The sequence below is a fragment of the Salmo salar genome, chromosome ssa01 (genome assembly GCF_905237065.1).
Source record: "Salmo salar chromosome ssa01, Ssal_v3.1, whole genome shotgun sequence".
Classification (NCBI taxonomy): domain Eukaryota; kingdom Metazoa; phylum Chordata; class Actinopteri; order Salmoniformes; family Salmonidae; genus Salmo; species Salmo salar.
The window spans coordinates 39,092,272-39,114,097 of NC_059442.1; the positions used below are offsets into that span (position 1 = coordinate 39,092,272).

The 21,826-nt window shown below is 44.7% G+C and overlaps 1 protein-coding gene across 1 annotated transcript in view; it reads right to left on the minus strand.

Moving 5' to 3' along the window:
* mapkbp1 (mitogen-activated protein kinase binding protein 1) overlaps positions 1 to 21,826 on the minus strand; it is a 73,302-nt gene that overhangs the window by 4,824 nt on the left and 46,652 nt on the right. Inside the window, exons 13-29 of the mRNA XM_045694835.1 lie at positions 20,287 to 20,412; positions 19,992 to 20,062; positions 13,445 to 13,566; positions 11,568 to 11,643; positions 11,337 to 11,448; positions 9,987 to 10,173; positions 9,461 to 9,567; positions 8,662 to 8,717; positions 8,202 to 8,462; positions 7,859 to 7,983; positions 6,488 to 6,657; positions 5,927 to 6,115; positions 5,505 to 5,580; positions 2,230 to 2,786; positions 2,039 to 2,143; positions 552 to 1,775; positions 146 to 231 (exon numbers count right to left, since the gene is read on the minus strand). Coding sequence (XP_045550791.1) covers positions 146 to 231; positions 552 to 1,775; positions 2,039 to 2,143; positions 2,230 to 2,786; positions 5,505 to 5,580; positions 5,927 to 6,115; positions 6,488 to 6,657; positions 7,859 to 7,983; positions 8,202 to 8,462; positions 8,662 to 8,717; positions 9,461 to 9,567; positions 9,987 to 10,173; positions 11,337 to 11,448; positions 11,568 to 11,643; positions 13,445 to 13,566; positions 19,992 to 20,062; positions 20,287 to 20,412 — 3,650 coding nt within the window. The remainder of the gene's footprint in view (positions 1 to 145; positions 232 to 551; positions 1,776 to 2,038; positions 2,144 to 2,229; positions 2,787 to 5,504; positions 5,581 to 5,926; positions 6,116 to 6,487; positions 6,658 to 7,858; positions 7,984 to 8,201; positions 8,463 to 8,661; positions 8,718 to 9,460; positions 9,568 to 9,986; positions 10,174 to 11,336; positions 11,449 to 11,567; positions 11,644 to 13,444; positions 13,567 to 19,991; positions 20,063 to 20,286; positions 20,413 to 21,826) is intronic.

Genomic DNA, 21,826 nt, shown 5'->3' on the forward strand with positions numbered 1-21,826 from the left:
ACAAAAAAATAAGTGTATGGAAATGTTTTTAAAAATGAATGTAAACTTAACATAAAACAGACAGATGGTGGCCAATAAAATACTAGCCAATGTAAACAAATATTTGTAGTGAATGGGATACTTATTGGGGGAGTGAGTGACTCACCATTCTGAAGAGCTGGGAGGCCTTCCTAAAGGTGTTCTGTAGCTCGCTGGCCACCACCCTGCACGACTCCATACTGAGAGAACCATCTAATAAAAAGCCAGTTATACATGGTCAGGCTGACGCCGCTTAAACCATCCTACTGCAAGTCTCATCATACGTGTCAGTCTAGACCACAAGAAACTAGTCAAGTCAAAAACAGAACAGCAAGACGGACAATAGCTAGGTCATTTCATTGGACAATCCATAGCTTGTATGTCAACCCAAGGCTATGTTCTAGCTACTACACAAGGAAGGAAAGGACAGACAGGAGGACCACAGAGGGAACGCTCTTCATGGAAATGGGGAAGTGACAGAGATGGAGAGAAAAAGAAAGAGGGACATGAAAGAGAACGAGAGCATGCCTCACCCGTCAGGAGAAAATGGTTAAGTGACGGAGGACAGGGTGAAGGTGCAGAGTATATGGGGGTGGAGACTGAGACGGTAGGCCACACGGCACCAGTAGTAAAGAAGTGCTTGGTGTTGGCCAGGGGCAGGCCCAGACACAGAGATGACAGGATGAAGGAGGGAGATCGCTGGAGCAAACCTGTGCGGTCCTGGCCGGAACCTCCAGATGACAGCAGGTATACGGGACTGCCCTGTAGAGACACCTCCATCGCGGGACTCTTCTCCTGGGTCAGGCCCTGGCTCTCCTCCATCTTTGACTGTTCTAGTCTGTTGTCTACCACGGGGGCCTCAGGACGCAGCTCCGTGGTGAGAAAACGCTGCTCCGCCTCAGGACTCGGAGCTGGGCTAGTCTCCACAGGAGCGGCTGGGGAGAGGTACAGTGCAGTGACTAGCTGGACTTTGTTGGTGAGTACTGGATGAGTCTGGCCCTGGTGAGGTAACAAGCTGACTGGAGATCTGGAAGAGAGGTCGTTGTCCTCTTTGACAGTCTTGGAGGAGGCCGCGGTCTTGGAGGTACTGTTGGGAGTGAAGACCGCCAGGGAGGGCTTGTCTGGGAGGGGCTTGGAGATGTCCAGGTTGAGCTGGGGCCGGGTGCTGCACATCAGCTTAGCCTGCAGACTCTTGGTGGTTGGGCTGGGGTTGGAGTTGCTTGGAGAGCTAGTGATGAGGGTGGGGATAACTGCAGCATGGGGCATGGCTAAACCCAACGCCAGAGGGGAGGAGGAGGATAAGGTGGAAGAGACCACGGCCACGGGGGTAGACGGTTTAGTACTAAGACTCTGGGAGCTCTGGGAGGAGCAGCTCCGACTCTTGGTGGGAGCGTTGGACGTGTCAAAGCTGGACCCCCTGCGTGACTCTGTAGACCCAGACTCTTCCTCGGCCACGTTTAGGCTGTCTCCCATGGACATGGAGCGGGACATCTTGGCCATGGAGCTGGTGGTGGGGCTCATGTAGGAGCAGCGGGATTTGACGCTCCTGGGCGTGGGGGCAGTGCCGTGACTGGTACTGGTGATGTCCCGGGGTTGTGGGGAGGTGGGGCTACAGAGGGGGGGCACACTGGGCAGGGTGCGACGGGGGGTTGTGGGGAGGGTCACTGGACGCTCGTTGGCCTGGGATTGATGAGACTGGGAGTGATGGGGCTGAGGGGCTACCTCCTTAGAGGGCCGAGACAGGCTCACAGGCATTTCTACGGGTAACAAGAGAGGGGCAGACAGGAAGGTAAATGATTAGTCTATGCAGGCCAGAGCAGTGTTAACAACATTTCTGTCTCTTATTAGACATTCAAGGAAGAGCTTGACCTTTTACACCATGCGTAGAATATAAAATGAGGACCTTTTTAAATCATAACATTTTCCTGCAAAACATCATCATAAAATGTTCCTGTAATACATGATCATAACATCAATACACTAGCTAGAAATGATCACAATCACATCCGTAGTGTCTCACCCTCAGTGTGCAGGTTCTGGACTGACTGGGACTTCCTCATGCCTGAAGAGGTGAGGTGTGATGCTGCAGCCTTGGCCACAGGGCTGACAATCCTACGGGAGTCCACTGCAGGGTTAAAAAGCTTCTTCCTCAGAGGAGAGGCCCGGAGATTCAGACCCTTCTCTGTAGTGGTAGTGTCCACTACTTCTAGTCTCCCGGTAGTGCCCTTCTGAGATTCTTCTGAGCCCTTCCTCTGGTTGTGGCTCTGGCCCTGGCTGTGGCTCTGGCTGTGGCCCTGGCTGTGGCCCTGGCTGTGGAGTTGGCCCTGGTTGTGGCTCTGGCCCTGGCCGTGGCTGTGGAGTTGGCCCTGGTTGTGGCTCTGGCCCTGGTCCTGGTTGTGACCTTGGCTCTGGTCCTGGCTGTGGTCCTGTCTGTGGCTCTGGTCCTGTCTGTGGCTCTGGTCCTGGCTGTGGCCTTGGCTCTGGCCGTGGCTTGGCTCTGGCCGTGGCTCTGGACGTGGCCTTGACTCTGGCCGTGGCCTTGGCTCTGGCCTTGGCCCTGGCTCTGGCCTTGGCTCAGGCCCTGGCCTTGGCTCTGGTCCTGGCCGTGGCTCTGGTCCTGGCTGTGGCTCTGGTCCTGGCTGTGGCCTTGGCTCTGGCCCTGATTGTGCTCCATGAGGGGCCTCACCTCAGAGACCAGGGGCCTCACCACACCGCTGGCTACCTTCCCCTCCACACTGCTCTTCGAGGGGAATGGAAAGGCAGTCCTGCTAGAAAGGAAAAACAGTGAGCCATTCAGATATGACTGTTTGTCAACATACTCAGTCATTTAAAAGGATAGCTCACTTTTGTGATAGATGAGTGTGGGTTAAAACCTGTTGAGGAGAGACGTTCCGCTAGCGGAACGCCTCACCAATATCCAATGGTAGAGCGTGGCGCGAAATACAAATACCTCAAAAATGCAAAAACTTCAATTTCTCAAACATATGACTATTTTACACCATTTTAAAGACAAGACTCTCGTTAATCTAACCACATTGTCCGATTTCAAAAAGGCTTTACAGCGAAAGCAAAACATTAGATTATGTCAGGAGAGTACCCAGCCAAAAATAATCACACAGCCATTTTCAAAGCAAGCATATATGTCACAAAAACCAAAACCACAGCTAAATGCAGCACTAACCTTTGATGATCTTCATCAGATGACACTCCTAGGACATTATGTTATACAATACATGCATGTTTTGTTCAATCAAGATCATATTTATATTTAAAACCAGCTTTTTACATTAGCATGTGATGTTCAGAACTAGCATACCCACCGAAAACTTCCGGTGAATTTACTAAATTACTCATGATAAACATTCACAAAAAACAAATTATTTTAAGAATCATAGATACAGAACTCCTTTATGCAATCGCGGTGTCAGATTTGAAAATAGCTTTTCGGCGAAAGCACATTTTGCAATATTCTGAGTACATAGCTCGGCCATCACGGCTAGCTATTTTGACACCCACCAAGTTTGGGGCTCACTAAACTCAGAATTACTATTAGAAAAATTGGATTACCTTTGCTGTTCTTCGTCAGAATGCACTCCCAGGACTTCTACTTCAAAAACAAATGTTGTTTTGGTTCCAAATAATCCATAGTTATATTCAAATAGCTCCGTTTTGTTCGTGTGTTCAGGTCACTATCCGAAGGGTGACGCGCGAGCGCATTTCATGTCAAAACATTTCAAAATATTCCATTACCGTACTTCGAAGCATGTCAAAACGCTGTTTAAAATACATTTTTATGCAATTTTTCTCATAAAATAGCGATAATATTCCAACCGGGCAACGCTGTATTCATTCAAAGGCTGAAAGAAAAAAATGGAGTAGTCTCGTGAACACGCATCTCCAGTGTCACTGTCCCCAGGCTGACCACTTACAAATTCTCCTGCTGTTCTTCGCCCAGAGACAGCAGACACCCCATTCCACTTTCTGGCGCCTTCTGAGAGCCAATGGAAGCCTTAGAAAATGTCACGTTACAGCACAGATGCTGTATTTTCGATAGAGATGCAACAGAAGGACAACAAATTGTCAGACAGGGCACTTCCTGTATGGAATCTTCTCAGGTTTTGGCCTGCCATATGAGTTCTGTTACACTCACAGACACCATTCAAACAGTTTTAGAAACGTTAGAGTGTTTTCTATCCAAATCTACTAATTATATGCACATTCTAGTTTCTGGGCAGGAGTAGTAACCAGATTAAATCGGGTACGTTTTTTATCCGTCCGTGAAAATACTGCCCCCTATCCCAAACAGGTTTTAACAGAATGTTCTTTGGTCAACTAACTGATACACTAAATGGCCCAAAGTAAAAATGAGCACAGAGCCATGCAATCTCCATTTACAAACATAGGCAGTAGAATGGCCCATACTGAAGAGCTCAGTGACTTTCAACGTGGCACCGTCGTAGGATGCCACCTTTCCAACAAGTCAGTTCGTCAAATTTCTGTCCTGCTAGAGCTGCCCTGGTCAACTGTAAGTGCTGTTATTGTGAAGTGGAAATGTCTAGGAGCAACAACGGCTCAGCCGCGAAGTGATAGGCCACACAAGCTCACAGAACGGGACCGCCGAGCGCGTACAGCGCGTACAAATCATCTGTCCTCAGTTGCAACACTCACTACCCAGTTCCAAACTGCCTCTGGAAGCACAAGAACTGTTTGTCGGGAGGTTCATGAAATGGGTTTCCATGGCCGAGCAGCCGCACCAAGCCTAAGATCACCATGCACAACACCAAGCGTCGGCTGGAGTGGTGTAACGCTCGCCGCCATTGGACTCTGGAGCAGTGGAAACATATTCTCTGGAGTGAGGAATTACGCTTCACCATCTGGCAGTGCGACGGACGAATCTGGGTTTGGCAGATGCCAGGAGAACGCTACCTGCCCCAATGCATAGTGCCAACTGTAAAGTTTGGTGGAGGAGGAATAACAGTCTGGGGCTGTTTTTCATGGTTCGGGCTAGGCTCCTTAGTTCCAGTGAAGGGAAATCTTAACACTACAGCATACAATGACATTCTATACGATTCTGTGCAACAGTTTGGGTAAGGCCCTTTCCTGTTTCAGCATGACAATACCCCCGTGCACAAAGCGAGGTCCATACAGAAATGGTTTGTTGATCGGTGTGGAAGAACTTGACTGGCGTGCACAGAGCCCTGACCTCAACCCCATCGAACACCTTTGGGATGAATTGCAACGCTGACTGTGATCCAGGCTTAATCATCCAAAATCAGTGCCCAACCTCATTAATGCTCGTGGCTTAATGGAAGCACATCCCCACAGCAACTTTCCAACATCTAGTGGAAAGCCTTCCCAGAATCGCGGAGGCTGTTATACCAGGAAAGGGGGGACCACCTCCATATTAATGCCCATGATTTCAGAATGAGAAGTTCGATGAACAGGTGTCCACATACTTTTGGCCATGTAGTGTAGGTATGGCATACCTTCCAGTAGAACATTGGGACAGGAACTTGGAGGAGATGCTGACACTGTCAGGGGTGACAACTCTGGTCGGGCTCACTGACAATCAAAGAGGAGAAATGCAATGAATACATGTGAAATATTTGTACTATAAACTTGTGTGTGTCTCTATGTGTATACTATTGTGTCTAATGTACTTCTGGCTGCACAATTAATTTGTGTGGACAATAAAGTTTGAATTGAATATTCCATGTGCCAGTTGAAAGGGAAGCTTTCCTGAATCTCTCTGGGTGCATCCCAATAATATCTATTTTCTCCTGAAGTGTGCACTCGTTCACTACCTCCCACAAATCTAAAAGCACTGAATTGGTGGAGGCATGGGCTAGTGGGAGTTTCCACCACATTTCTTATACCAGTCAAGGAGAGACATAGATGCTGTTCTTACCTGGATTTTTAAGCTCAGCCAGGTTGCCAAAGTGCTGTTTGAGGAAGGCCTCCTGGTCAGGGGTCTTAGGTACTACTGTTGTCCCCTTGGCCTCTCCCCTCCCTACACCCCCCTCTTCCTCCTCCAGTTCCTCCATGTCCAATTCAGAGGAGTTCCCATCCACACTGAGAGGTTTTGTGGGCTCAGAGTCTGACACAGAGAAAATAGATTTGAAGAAGTTTATTTTCCTGTTAGAACTGTAGTCATACGACACAGAAAACACACAGATATCCAGAGTTGTTAAAAAAAAACATCTGTTTTGAATCGTGATTGGTGAATAAAAATAGTTTGTTGTACTTATCCAGGAAATGCAGATGAGCTTTGTGATTTACATAAATTCACTGAAAACCCACACTAACACGGTTATATTACAGTATTGCACTTTTCATAAAGTCTACTTTTGGCCAGCTAATAGCCTAACCACCGATCAAGCAACATTATGGACTAAACATCAAAAACTGTTGCTGTTGTAATATTTTAGGTCAAATTAAGATCCTATGCCTCTGTGTGCATGAGTCTCACCCTCTCCAGGAGGCTGCTGCTGGCTGTCTGGGCTGGAGTAGTCCACAGAGCAGGCGCTGTCTGGGCTGTGTTTGTCATGGTGGCCCTGGCTCCACTGGTTGTGGTTCTGGTACCCCTTCACACTCCTGCTGGTCTCAGGCCCGGGCAGTAGCTCTTTCACTAGGTACTCACTATAGAGGAAACACAGATAGTGGATATATGGGTTGGGACTAGGTATACTGTATACATGGACTACTGTATCTGATATGTAGGAGGCTGGTATTCATAAAGTATCTCAGATTAGGTTTGCTAATCTAGGATAAGGTCTCTTATAATCTAAAAGGCAATACTGACCCTAGATCAGAACTATACTGAGCAAAAATATAAACGCAACATTCAACAATTTTACTGAGTTACAGTTCACATAAGGAAATCAGTCATTTGAAATAAATGAATTAGGCCCTAATCTATGGATTTCACATGATTGGGAGCCAGGCCCACCCACTGGGGAGCCAGGCCCACCCACTGGGGAGCCAGGCCCAGCCACTGGGGAGCCAGGCCCAGCCACTGGGGAGCCAGGCCCAGCCACTGGGGAGCCAGGCCCAGCCACTGGGGAGCCAGGCCCAGCCACTGGGGAGCCAGGCCCACCCACTGGGGAGCCAGGCCCACCCACTGGGGAGCCAGGCCCAGCCAATCCTAATACGTTTTCCCCCACAAAAGTGCTTTAATACAGACAGAAATACTCCTCCGGGTAGCTGTCCGGGTAGCTGATCCCGGAAGTGGAGGTCCTGGGCTGACGTGGTTAATCGTGGTCTGGGGTTATGAGGCCGGTTGGACGTACTGCCAAATTCTCTAAAATGACTTTGGAGGCGGCTTATTGTAGAGAAATTAACATTCAATTCTCTGGCAACAGCTCTGGTGGACATTCCTGCAGTCAGCATGCCAGTTGCACGCTCCCTCAAAACTTGAGACATCTGTGGCATTGTGTGACAAAACTGCACATTTTAGAGTGGTCTTTAATTGTCCCCTGCACAAAGTGCACCTGTGTAATGGTCATGCTGTTTAATCAGCTTCTTGATATGCCACACCTGTCAGATGGTTGGAACATCTTGGCAAAGGAGAAATGCTCACTAACAGGGATGTAAAACAAATTTTGTGCACATTAAACATTTCTGTGATCTTTCATTTCAGCTCATGAAACATGGGACCAACACTTTACATATTGTGTTCATATTTTTGTTCAGTGTAATTTGGGATGCTTTCTGAATACAACCCCAGGAGTTTAAGGTCAGAGGCACTTGGTCAGTGAAAACTAAAGGCCCCAACTATGCAGTCATTTTTTGGCCATATACAGTGAGGAGAAAATGAGATGCACTAATGGAGAGAGTTTACCTGCCAGCTAAGCTGACCCTGTCCTCACAGCCCTCGGGGTAGAGCACTGAGCCTGTCTCTGGGGTCTGTGGAGAGAACATGATGTAGTGGGGTCGCTGCTGGGACCTCTGCTCAGACTCATCCCCCTGCAAGGAGCAAACAGAGACATTTTAGTTCTGATGGTTTGAACAAAAAAGTATACTTTATTCTACCTTTAAGTGTTCCTATGGGCCCTGGTCAAAAGTAGTGCAGGGATTAGGGTACTATTTGGGACGAAGACAAAGAAGCCTTTTTGAATTCCACTTTACTTCCACTGTCCTTCCACGAGTGGTTGGATATTTCCCTCTCTCTGTGATCCACTCACCCATGCAGTAAGGGGCTGCAGGCTGATGGTGCTACCCAGCTCATCCTCCCTGAATGGGTCTCTGAAAGCATCAGGCTGGGTCTTGGTCTTGTTGGGGGAGGAGGGGGGCATGGCGAAGGAATCCAGCTGTCTGAGGTCCAACATGGACTTGACCATCAGCTCCATGCTGACCATGCCTCTGGACCAGCGGCGCCGCGGACGGGGACCCCTTTCCTCACAGTGATGATTGCCCTGGGAGGAACGCCTGCCAAAAGAGCTCTCCTAGACAGACAGACAGAGACAGACAGACAGACAGACAGACAGACAGACAGACAGACAGACAGACAGACAGACAGACAGACAGACAGACAGACAGACAGACAGACAGACAGACAGACATACAGTTAACAGTTTATAAGGGGAATATTCACTGACTGTGTTACTGGGAAAATATTCCTTGACAGTTCAAAGAAATACTAACCCTTTTCAGTTCTCTGCCGTGAGAGTTAAGAGAGTTGTGCTTTTCGTCTGAGGTGTCTGGAAAGCAAACACAAAACCAACCAATATTTCAGGATGTGTGCTGCCATCAACATTGCCACAAAAAAACACATTCTTAATACTGTAGATATACACTCTGTATACCACTCAGTCTATATTGAGTTGCACCACACCACCTTTTGCTCTCAGAACAGCCTCAATTCGTCGGGGCATAGACGCTGGCCCATGTTGACTCCAATGCTTCCCACAGTTGTGTTAAGTTGGCTGGATGTCCTTTGGGTGGTGGACCATTCTTGATACACACGGGCAACTGTTGAGCGTGAAAAACCCAGCAGCGTTGCATATCTTGACACAAACCGGTGCGCCTGGCACCTACTACCATACCCCGTTCAAAGGCACTTAAATCTTTTGTCCCATTCACCCTCTGAATGGCACACATGCACAATCCATGTCTCAATTGTGTCAAGGCTTAAAAAATCCTTCATTAACCTGTCTCCTCCCCTTCATCTACATTGATTGAAGTGGATTTAACTAGTGACATCAATAAAGGATCATAGTTTTCACCTGGATTCACCTGGCCAGTTTGTCAGAACTTGTTCTTAATTGACTTGCCAAGATAAATAAAGGTTAAATTAAAACAAATTCAATAATGTTTTGTATACTCAGTGTATTGTTTGTGTACAAATGTGTTGTTTGTGTACAAATCTATTTCTGAGATACCAACCTGTCTCTTCCTCTGCACTGCAGCCTGACACCATGTAAGGAGAGATCATATCTTCCTCATCCTCCTCCTCCATCCTCCATCCCCTCCTCCTCCTCCTCCACCTCTTTGTCGCTGTCAGAGGACATGGTGACTATGGGAGGGGTTTTGTGCACCTCTCTCCTGGTGCTGCACAGAACAGACAGGGAACAGAGCAATCATACTACTAGGAGGCAATAGTCAAATGGGGCTGTATGTCTCTGATAATGCAACACGCTACGAAAGGGACACTGGTCATTCACTAGCAACGTTCATAGCAACAAGCCTGTCTTACAAATAATACAGAACACAGGATTAACAGTTGTTTTTCACTCCAATTGTCTTCAGAATGCGTCTCTCATCCAGTGATCACGTTATGCAAACACCATGTTTGCTTTCTAAGGGTATTAGCTAGCACAAAACATGTTATCCAATTAACTAGGTACTCCAAGGAGGCCTTTTGCTTCACTTGGAGCTAACAGGAATAAGGACAGCGACAACAAAACAGGAATAAGAAATGTAAATCAAGGTACTTGTTCTACAATGATGTGTTCCAATACGGTAGCTACCTGAGATTGCAAGGTTTGTGAGGTGGTGTCTTCTGAACTGGCTTGCCATTCTGTTTGAGGTCTGACAGACGCTGTCTCATACTGATGCTGAGCTCCGGGGCCAGACGCCACACAAAGATACAGCTGTCACCAGACACAGTTATCATGTGCTTGCAGTCATTGGTGAACTTCATTCCGGTCACGACCTCTGTGAAAAAGAGAAAAGACAAACAAATGAAAAGGATTAAATCATCTGGCACTTTCAGTTATGGAAAGAAGAAGAAGGTGCTCAACCAACGTGAGTAGAGGTGCAACCTAAAAATGTGTAGACATCGTTGGACAGGAAAAGCCTCAACGCTCGCTCACCATTAAAATGTGTCGTTTTATTAGACAAGTTTAAAAGACTGACGTTTCGGCCTTCAAAGGCCTTCTTCAGAATAATCACAAAGGGAATGGACAAGTTTATATAAGGCATGGGGAAGACAATTAGGACATTTTGACAGAGAATTGATCTGTGGAATTCACAGTATGAATTAAGTGTCTGAGATTAGGTTTGCTGATCTAGGATAAGGTCTCACTGGTCTTTTATAATCTAAAAGGCAAAACTGATCCTCGATCAGAACTATACTGAATAAAAATATAAACGCAACATTCAACAACTTTACTGATATAAGGAAATCAATCAATTAAAATAAATGAATTAGGCCCTAATCTATGGATTTCACATGACTGGGAGCCAGGCCCACCCACTGGGGAGCCAGGCCCAGTCAATCAGAATGAGTTTTTCCCCACAAAAGGGTTTTATTACAGACAGAAATACTCCTCAGTGTATCTGCTGTCCAGGTAGCTGGTCTCAGATGATCCCGCAGGTGAAGAAGCCGGATGAGAGATCCTGAGCTGGCGTGGTTAATCGTGGTCTGCGGTTGTGAGGCCGGTTGGACATACTGCCAAATTTTCTAAAATAACTTCAGGCGGTTTATGGTAGAGAAATTAACATTCAATCCTCTGGCAACAGCTCTGGTGAACATTCCTGTAGTCAGCATGCCAATTGCACGCTCCCTCAAAACATTAGACATCTGTGGCATTGGGTTGTGTGACAAAACTGCACATTTTAGAGTGGCATTTTATTGTCCCCAGCACAAAGTGCACCTCCGTAATGATCATGCTGTTTAATCAGCTTCTTGATATGCCACACCTGTCAGGTGGATGGATTATCTTGGTAAAGGAGAAATGCTCACCAACAGGGATGTAAACAAATTTGCGAGGGAGAGAGAAAGAGGAGTTCCAGCTGGTTTCTCCTTCTGAACACACTACAGGTTGTCATTCAGCCATTTTGCTGTCTTTTTTTCTAACTAAATGGGCTATTTTTACCAGAGTGTCCGAACATGGTGGCCACACACTCTCCAGAGTAGAAGTCAAAGATGCTGATGTTCTTGTCTGAGCAGCTGGTGGCCACATACAGCCCTGAGGGGTCGGTCTGAACCTGAGGAGAGGAGAAGAAGGATATAAACACCACTTGTAGTGCACATTATTATAAACCAGCAATCTGTGCTGTCAAATGAGTCTTCGCAGTGACACTACATTACATGAAAACATGCAGACCTTGATAACAGTGCCATCCTCTCCTTGGGAGCCCTTGTACAGTTTCTTCTGTTTGCCGTTACTGATGTTGAAGATTCTGTGGGAGGGGAACTAAAAGTTATACAAAAGGACAGGTCTAGAGACTTGACACCTCCACATACAGAAGTGCAGGTGTGCCTGTTTCGATCTCAACATGAAACACACCAACAGCTCAATACTCCAGGAGTAAATCACAAAGACATTTCTGCTGTTGAAGCACCAGTGGGTTAATCAATCCTCTGTTTTATCCACTGTCAGCGCGTCTCTACACAAGGACAATGGAGGACGATAAGTCGATAACCCAAAGTCAGACACTTTACATCCTGCCTCAGCAGTTAAGGTTATGACCCCACGACTTTCAGATCAAGGGACTGAGTCATCTGATCTAGGGAGTTCAAGGAAACATGTGACTGTGTTGTGTTCATGAGTCAGTGAACTCTGTGCCACATAGTGTGCTAACAGCACAGCAGCTCAGCTGGTAAGCATGTCTCTCCCCAGCTGACCACATGGGGTCACTAACAGCCTAACTGGTGTATTTCCACGAAGTGCAGGAAGGAAAGACCAGCAGCCACCAGCTGGCAGACAACCACCCACAAGGCCCAGTTGGCAGAGTGTGGGCTGAGGGCAGCCAGTCAACCATTGGTTCTCTTAAGCACCAATGCTTAGTTACATAAGGAACAAACCAGAGTCTGTTAAACAAAAGCCCTTTAACTCTACAACCTACATTTATCATTAAAGTGCAGTGAGATGTCCTAGTTTTCATAGTAGCATGAGGTGTGTTTACAGTTGACTTAAAGTATCTCCAGCTGAGGGAAAGCCCTTTTTGGACTTTTCTTCTTCTCCCACATTCCTCCTATTTACACCAGCTGATAAATAAAGCAGTACACTATAACTTGAAGGTGGTTGTTAACATAATTTTCCATATTAACTTTGACTTTCATAGCGTGTTGTTACTGTTGTTGACACAAGGTGGAGTATGTGAGTGAAAGATGGAAACACTTGTGCAGGCAGGCAGACCGAGGCATGAGTAGGATAAACTCAGGTCAGGCACATGGACAGCAGCATGTCTGTAGCTGCAGATAGCTAAAGACAGAACAAGCCAGGGGCAAGGCCCATAATCTCATCCGCCCTGTGTCGACAACACCTGAGTTAAGGGATAATCCACCTGCTAGGGAGGGATGACTGCACAGTCTGATAGATTACTGAGGGAGAGAGGTCACACGTACTCACAAAGAAACACACCTGCACACACACTAATATATACACGCACACATGCATACACGTGGACACACACACACACAACACTGACGTACAAACACACGTACACAGAAACACAAATCCATGCTGATAGATTCTGGGTTAAACTTGGAACATTGTTATACTCAGCAGTATAGTATCTGAGGGGTGAAAGAGACTGGTTTTTACATCAGAAGTTAATGGTTATCTGTAGGAGCCTGATGGCTTTGGAATGTGTTGGGTGGACAGGAGGATGTCACAGGATTGCTATAGGGGATACGGGTGGAGATCTGTGGATTTGGCAAATGAGGGGTTGAGGTCAGGTCAGATCCCCTTAAGGGAGAAATTATGGTTTATTACCCTATTACTTCGTCTTCCTGTCTAAGCATAAAATATGTAAGGATCGGCGAGAAGGAGGAGTGCCTAAATTGGAGTATATATACTTGTGTTAGTGGAAACCTGTTTTGTCTGAATGCTGTATTGAGTCTATGGGAAGAAATAAACTTGTTTTAGCTTTCATAATGTCCGTTGAGTGATTTACTCAGATAATTAGAACCTAACAATACAAAGTCATCGAGAGCAACAGAGACAGACAAGCAAGGACAGGTAGACTAGGCCCCCACCTAACGCTCCGGTCTTGACAACCAATAGCGGCGTACTTCCTGGTGGGGTCGATATCCATGTCATACAGCGTCGTCTTGCGTACGATGTGGTGGGTGCGGGTAAACACTGTTCCTTCATCTGACTGTGAACAAAACAAGATGTTAACATAACAAGAGGTTAAAACAGGTTAGACACTCACTGTCATGCTAGACCATTTATATAATGAGAGTTTTGGCAGACATACAGTTGGAAGTCGGAAGTTTATATACACCTTAGCCAAATACATTTAAACTCCGTTTTTCACAATTCCAGACATTTAATCCTAGTAAAAATTCCCTGCCTTTGGTCAGTTAGGATCACCACTTTATTTTAAGAATGTGAAATGTCAGAATAATAGTAGAGAATTATTTATTTCAGCTTTTATTTATTTAATCACATTCCCAGTGGGTCAGAAGTTTATATTACTCAATTAGTATTTGGTAGCATTGCCTTTAAATTGTTTAACTTGGGTCAAACGTTTCAGGTAGCCTTCCACAAGCTTCCCACAATAAGTTGGGTGAATTTTGGCCCATTCCTCCTGACAGAGCTGGTGTAACTCAGTCAGGTTTGTAGGCCTCCTTGCTCGCACATGCTTTTTCAGTTCTGCCTACACATTTTCTATAAGATTGAGGTCAGGGCTTTGTGATGGCCACTCCAATACCTTGACCTTGTTGTTCTTAAGCCATTTTGCCACAACTTTGAAAGTATGCTAGGGGTCATTGTCCATTTGGAAGATCCATTTGTGACCAAGCTTTAACTTCCTGACTGACATCTTGAGATGTTGCTTAAATATATCCACATCATTTTCCTGCCTCATGATGCCATCTATTTTGTGAAGTGCACCAATCCCTCCTGCAGCAAAGCACCCCCACGCCTCCCCCTTTTTCCTCCAAACATAACAATGGTCATTATGGCCAAACAGTTCTATTTTTGTTTCATCAGACCAGAGGACATTTCTCCAAAAAGTACGATCTTTGTCCCTATGTGCAGTTGCAAACCGTAGTCTGGCTTTTTTATGGTGGTTTTGGAGCAGTCGCTTCTTCCTTGCTGAGCGGCGAGTAACGGTCATGTTGTATGTCGATATAGGACTTGTTTTACTGTGGATACAGATACTTTTGTACCCGTTTCCTCCAGCATCTTCACAAGGTCCTTTGATGTTGTTCTGGGACTGATTTGCACTTTTCTCACCAAAGTACGTTAATCTTTAGGAGACAGAATGCATCTCCTTCCTGAGCGGTATGACGGCTGCGTGGTCCCATGGTGTTATTTGCTCACTATTGTTTGTACAGGTACCTTCAGGCGTTTGGAAATTGCTCCCAAGGATGAACCAGACTTGTGGAGGTCTACAATTTTTTTTTCTGAGGTCTTGGCTGATTTCTTTTGATTTTCCCATGATGTCAAGCAAAGAGGCACTGAGTTTGAAGGTCGGCCTTGAAATACATCCACAGGTACACCTACAATTGACTCAAATTATGTCAATTAGCCTATCAGAAGCTTCTAAAGCCATGACATAATTTTCTGGAATTTTCCAAGCTGTTTAAAGGCACAATCAACTTAGTGCATGTAAACTTCTGACCCACTGGAATTGTGATACAGTGAATTATAAGTGAAATAATCTGTCTGTAAACAATTGTTTGAAAAATGACTTGTGTCATGCACAAAGTAGATGTCCTAACCGACTTGCCAAAACTATAGTTTGTTAAGAAAACATTTGTGGAGTGGTTTAAAAACAGGCTTTAATGACTCCAACATAAGTGTTTATAAACTTCCAACTTCAACTGTAGTTAGAATGGGTCATAGTACAGTGGTTCGTCCTTTAAAAGTTGCAGCGTACTGCGGCGCAGCTTGCTTGGATTTTATGGCACGTTTTTTAAGTGTGAAACACTGGTACCATTAATGCTAGATTGACTACCAGAGGGCATCTTTGAGAAGCATTTGAAAGCCTTCAATAGAGGTCGTACTAGAGAATGTAAAACCTTTTTTAGTAAGAACATAGTATATGGGACTGATTTTAAGAAATTGAGCTTTATTAATTTGATTAACATTATGGTGTTTCTATTCCAAGAAAAACGAAAAACCCTCTGGGTTTCCATTAGGATGGAACGGAATATATGGCGCTGTACAACGTGATGGTCGGGAGTAGGCTACAGTACTTGGCTATTTAGCTAAAGAATCCCTGTGTCGTGCGGGCACGCCGGGGAGGAAGGAGTAGGCTGTCCTTGTAAATAAGAATATGTTCTAAACTGACTTGCCTTGTTAAACAAAGGTTACACTAAGAGCATAACATTTATACACCCTAATTGTATAATTGTAGTCTAACCAATACCCAAACGGAGATCCAGTGAAAATAAAAATCTCATTGATTTATCAAGACCATTCCCCATGCTTGTCTCAGAGCAGCGTGAAACGGTGCTAAAATAGTTGTAGGCTATTGCTTCAAATCCTATTGCTTCTAACTTCAATATGCTCTTTAAATAAATAAGACCTACACCACTTTTAACAGCACATTACTCAACACTAGTGAGACTCATGCCGCCTACGGTAGGCTACAGTATATCAAAAAATATGACGTGACTCTCCGCCAATAATTACATATAGAGGATTGGAGGATTCTAAATTGAAACCAAAAGCCGCCTCATGGGTCTCCGGGTGGTGGCCGGCACGGGTATCTGTAGCAACGCATTTTGCATTGCGATGCGGTGACTTGTGGATGGGGCCACTGGGGAGGCCCCATCCACAAAGTATCAAAATACAGAGAGGTGTTGGTAAAGGTATATTGTGCTGCTAATAGCCCATAATGGGCTATAATAATCTGTACATAGTGTCCAGGTCAGGATAACCAAAACATTTCTTTATTAAAGACTATCAGAAAGAATGTGGGTACTTATTTATTTTGATCCAAAACCATGAATGAGTGAGTCACTCAGCTTTATGTAGGTGCCGGCTATATGACTGTGTCATCAACTTGATAATATATAACGAGATTTTGGAGGTTATTTTGTTTTCAAAAAAACGAAAGTGAGCGATTGTAATCTGAATAAAGGCCAAAATTATATTTGTAAAGGCCAAAATATTTATTTCTGTTTTTAGAGGGAAAGAAACCCAGGGCCAATTGTGCGCCGCCCTATGGGACTTCCAATCACGGTCGGATGTCATACATGATAATACTTTTTGTGGTATTATTTGTTTTGTCTTTTCTGGTGGATTAAACTGAAATTGCAACCAATCACGGCCGGTTGTGTTACAGCCAACCTAACTAAGAAATACATTTGACGATAGAATCCTCCCCCTACCCTCCTTCTAGGCAAGTTTATTGTCCAGCTACCGAATAATAGCCTTAATGGCGCTGTACAACATGACCGTGTGTGTTTGAAAGAGTATTTTCCAGAAAGCAACAATTTGTTTACCTTCATTAGACAACTTTGTTCCAATATTTCTATAATTCAGTGATATTTATTCCCATAGTAATTCGTTATGGATCCATAACTAAATAAACGTCGGCATTTTGAAAGAGTATTTTTATCATTATTTTATTAACGAAAGCATAAAGATGCCATTATTAGTTTGAACGTGCAGATTGGCACTAAGAACAGCGGGAATGTTTCCCTAGTCAGCGCCATTATTAGTGCAATGCCCCTTAAAGTCTTGCTCTGTGCTACCCAGTGGGGTGGGGTGGGGGTCCACCCCCCATGGGCTAGGTTCATCTTCTGTGTGCGGCTCTGTGGCCCATCCCGTGCCCCAGGTCCTCGTGCCTTGAACCTTGCGCGCTTTCAGTGGATACAGCTGGAGAGCTGCAAGGCAATCCTATTGTGCCCCACTCGGGAGCCATGACAAACATGACCAATATAAACTCAGCAAAAAAATAAACGTCCCATTTTCAGGACCATGTCTTTCAAAGATAATTCGTAAAAATCCAAATAACTTCACAGATCTTCATTGTAAAGGGTTTAAACACTGTTTCCCATGCTTGTTCAATGAACCATAAACAATTAATGAACATGCACCTGTGGAACGGTCGTTAAGACACTAACAGCTTACAGACGGTAGGCAATTAAGGTCACAGTTAGGACACTAAAGAGGCCTTTCTACTGACTCTAAAAATCACCAAAAGAAAGATGCCCAGGGTCTCTGCTCATCTGCGTGAGGACTGCAGCTGTGGCCAGGGCAATAAATTGCAATGTCCATACTGTGAGACGCCTAAGACAGCGCTACAGGGCGACAGGACGGACAGCTGATCATCCTCACAGTGGCAGACCATGTGTAAGGTCTTCCCTGTGGCTCAGTTGGTAGAGCATGGTGTGTGCAACGCCAGGGTTGTGGGTTCGATTCCCACAGGGGGCCAGTATAAAAAATAAAATGCATGAAATTAAATGTATGAAATGTATGCATTCACTACTGTAAGTCGCTCTGGATAAGAGCGTCTGCTAAATGACTAAAATGTAAAAATGTAACAACACCTGCACAGGATCGGTACATCCGAACATCACCCCTGCGGGACAGGTACAAGATGGCAACAACAAATGCCCAACATTCCCCCCAGAAATGTCTGGGAACTTGCAGGTGCCTTGTTGGAAGAGCGGGATAACATCTCACAGCAAGAACTGGCAAATCTGGTGCAGTCCATGAGGAGGAGATGCACTGCAGTACTTAATGCAGCTGGTGGCCACACCAGATACTGACTGTTACTTTTGATTTTGTTCAGGGACACATTAGTCCATTTCTGTTAGTCACATGTCTGTGGAACTTGTTCAGTTCATGTCTCAGTTGTTCAATCTTGTTATGTTCATACAAATATTTACACATGCTAAGTTTGTTGAAAATAAATGCAGTTGACAGTGAGAGGACGTTTCTTTTTATATTGTCCTACTAATAACAGGGTTAATAACATATCTGGGAGAATATCCAAGGGGCTTTTATATCATTCTAAATTAATAATCGCTTTGTTTAAAAAAATATCAATATTTTGGAGATGATTTAGTTTTCAAATAACGTAAAATGAGTGACAAAAATACCATTCTTGAACATGGGGTGAGACATTGTTATTAATTTGTAAATAAAGTCGGTTTGTTATTTAGATTTTTTTTTCTTCTGTTTTTAGAGGGAGAAAAACCAAAGACCTACAGTCATCTCATGGGTCTCCCAGTAGAGGCCGGCACAGCTATTGAACCAGCATATGTAGCAACACAGCTTGCATACAATGCATTGTCTTATACCATTGCACCACTCAGGTGCTGTACAACGTGACCGGTCGGGAGTAGTCTACACTACTATAGTAAGAGCAAAATAATCCTAACAAAATAAAATTATAAAAACCTTAGTGTAACAACAGTTTTAGTAAGTAACACTGAAGTCGTGCACAATTATCAGTTTCTATTTAGGTTTATGTCTCCCATTCACTGTCAGTTAGAGACACAGTAGGACCCAAAAGCATAATCAGTGCTCTAACTCCCCCTTGCGCTGGTCTGGAGCAATGAAGTGGTGATGCAGGGTACCGTACTAAACCACAAATTACCTCTAAGTCCCGCAGCATAATCGCTAAACTTTTAGTGGAGCAACCACTGTATGCATCCCAGTGCAAACTCTGTATGACAACATTTTGTGACGTTTTTGTTCGTTTTGGACTTCGGCGAGGGTTTCTTCTGCTGTTCAGGCACAAAATGTTTTTTTCTGGAGGCAAGCCGAAGTTCGGAGCCGAAGTCTACGCCCCTTCGTCGGTGATTGGTCAACAGTAGGTATTCTTCAATAGTCTTTGTTGTCATTCAACGAGAGACAACTTTTTAATAGAAAAATACTGCACCAAACATCTTAGTTAAATTTTAAATTGCGCGGCAAATATCTATTCGGCAAAAACGTCATAATGAATGACAGATTTCTTGAGTTATCTTAGATTAATTCTGAGGATGTGTATACTGGCTACGGCGTCTCAAAATGGACAAACAGTACTTTGCCGCTGTTTTCTCGTTTTTCAAGCTACTGAAGCATGCTGATGCCTTTATAGTGGCCTAGTCTTGAGGGCCCTCTGAGCCCCCTGGGTCAGGAATTTGACTATTTTTGTAGAGCAGCCTTGTGAAAATGTCACTGTGACCCTCATAAGCAATGGGCGAGGAACACGGGAGGGGGAGAGCATTTATTTGCAGCAAGTTGGCGGGGGACTTTGGGTATATAACAGATAGAATGACACAGAAAGCCTTTGAGGAAAAGTGTCATTATCAAATAGGCCACTTGGAGTTTAATTAATTACCTGTAAGCAACAAGGATTTTCAAATGAAATATCTCAATATACAGTAGAGGGGTTGGTTGAGCCAAGATTAAGAATGTGGTCCATTGCCGAAATATGCTGAGAGAAGAAGATCTTGGCAAGAATCTTTTTTGCCAAGACGTGCTACAAAAGCATCAGTCCTCCAAATTTAGTTTAACCGCAGCAACAGCTGTTCTGGAGCAGCGTCATTGTGTGTGTGTGTGTGTGTGTGTGTGTGTGTGTGTGTGTGTGTGTGTGTGTGTGTGTGTGTGTGTGTTAGCGGCCTTTACCTTCTGCGCTGTGCGGAAGTAGATGCTCTTGTCAGCGCCACAGCTGATCATCCTCACCTTGCCGTCATTGGCTGAAAGAGAAGAAACACTGTTATTATGCCAATAGTAACCATGTTAACTTCAAACAGCGAGCTAGTGTCACACTTGACACTTCCATGACACCTTTGGATGCCAAAAAGTCTAAGTTACATTAACTAATATAACAGTTAAGGGAGTGAGACTTGAGAGTTTGAGGTAAAGGGGGGCGTGGTTGGCGGGATGATGTAAAGGGTCAAAGGTCGTCTGCGAGTCTCACCAGCGAATCGGACGGCGGTGATGGAGGAGGAGTGTTCATCCAGCGTCTGCAGCAGGCTGTACTCCTGCTCTGCGTCCAGCACATGGATCAGACGGTCTCGACTAGCTGTGGCTAGTAGCTTCAGCCCTGCCAGATATAACATAAACACACACACAACAGGACATCAGCAACTTTCCAACAGCCAACACCTGTTCTCCATCTTAGTGGTGGTAAACCTGTTTCATTACAGTGAGTTGTCTTTCATGTTTTTAACAGCCATAATACATCCTGTTGAGTACAGTGGTACTCTGGTGAACATGTGCTCCACAGACTGCTCCCTGACATAGCAATGCCACGTGTGGACTCACTGTAACCTCTTAAAGCGTGCTTGTTGCTACAGATGTAGGATCTTAATTTGAGCCAGTTTGCTACAGCAGGAAAATAATCCTGTAGCAACAGGAAATGTAGATTAGGTGGATTATAATTAATTTAAATTTTTGTAGGGGTTGATACATTTTTCGTAAAGGAAATTCAAGTCTGAAATTTCAAAGTGGAAATTGAAAACTTCAGAAGCCTTTTTAAACTTAAAATATTTTACAAGTTTTACATTTTCTACAATGCAGGAAAGTTCTCCTGCAACAGGGTGATCAAATGAAGATCCTACATCTGTATTACTTTTATTCCTGTTAACGGTAATCTATTAATGAGAGGACACAGCAGTGCAAACTCTCTTTTTCCTTAGAGGCTCACTGAGAAATGAGACCAGTGCTACGGTATGCCAAGCATGAGCCATGTAGGGATCGCCTGCATAGAGGGATATGAAATATCCTCAGCTAGGTCGAGTCCAATATTTCTCACTAAAATCATACTGGAAAACTAGATTAAACTGCTTTCTAAATATTTTATCAATTTATTTATAGATGCCTCTACAGCTATTTGCATATGCAAGGATATTCACTGCAACATCTTACCATGCTTATGTGGAGGTACTGCACATGGTCAACAAATGTGATTATATTAGCATAATACCCATGTGAATTGTCAATCAAAAATTGATTTAAAGCACTCTACCGAGGGACTTGATTGAATTTCCAACCTGATTCAACTGAGTAAATGAAAAGCACTATCTATTTAGCTTATCCTCTCCTTGCTGAGATTGCACATCGATCCTGGATCTGGCAGCTTTGTGACTGTGTTAACCTTGTTTCCAGCAAGATACAATAGCAAGGGCAAACGCTAGACTTAAAACGTATTGAGCATATCGAGTGTACCCATGGGTGGTCTAGTCAAATTGCCGTGGTCTTCGGGAGGCTTTGTCCCTTAATTATATTTCTATGATAGTAGGCAGGCAGGCTACCTGAACACAGCAGTTCTGCAGGACAATGGTAAGTAACAGCTCTGAATATTAGCACCCTGGAGGTGTTAATGTACAGTGCAGTGCGGCAGCCAGAGGGCGTGTCAGTGTACTGGGTTTATTCTTAGCCCTTCTATCTTCCCCTCTGTGTATGTAGTGGCAACCACCAACGAATGGCCTAGAGAGGAATGATCCACGGAGAGAATC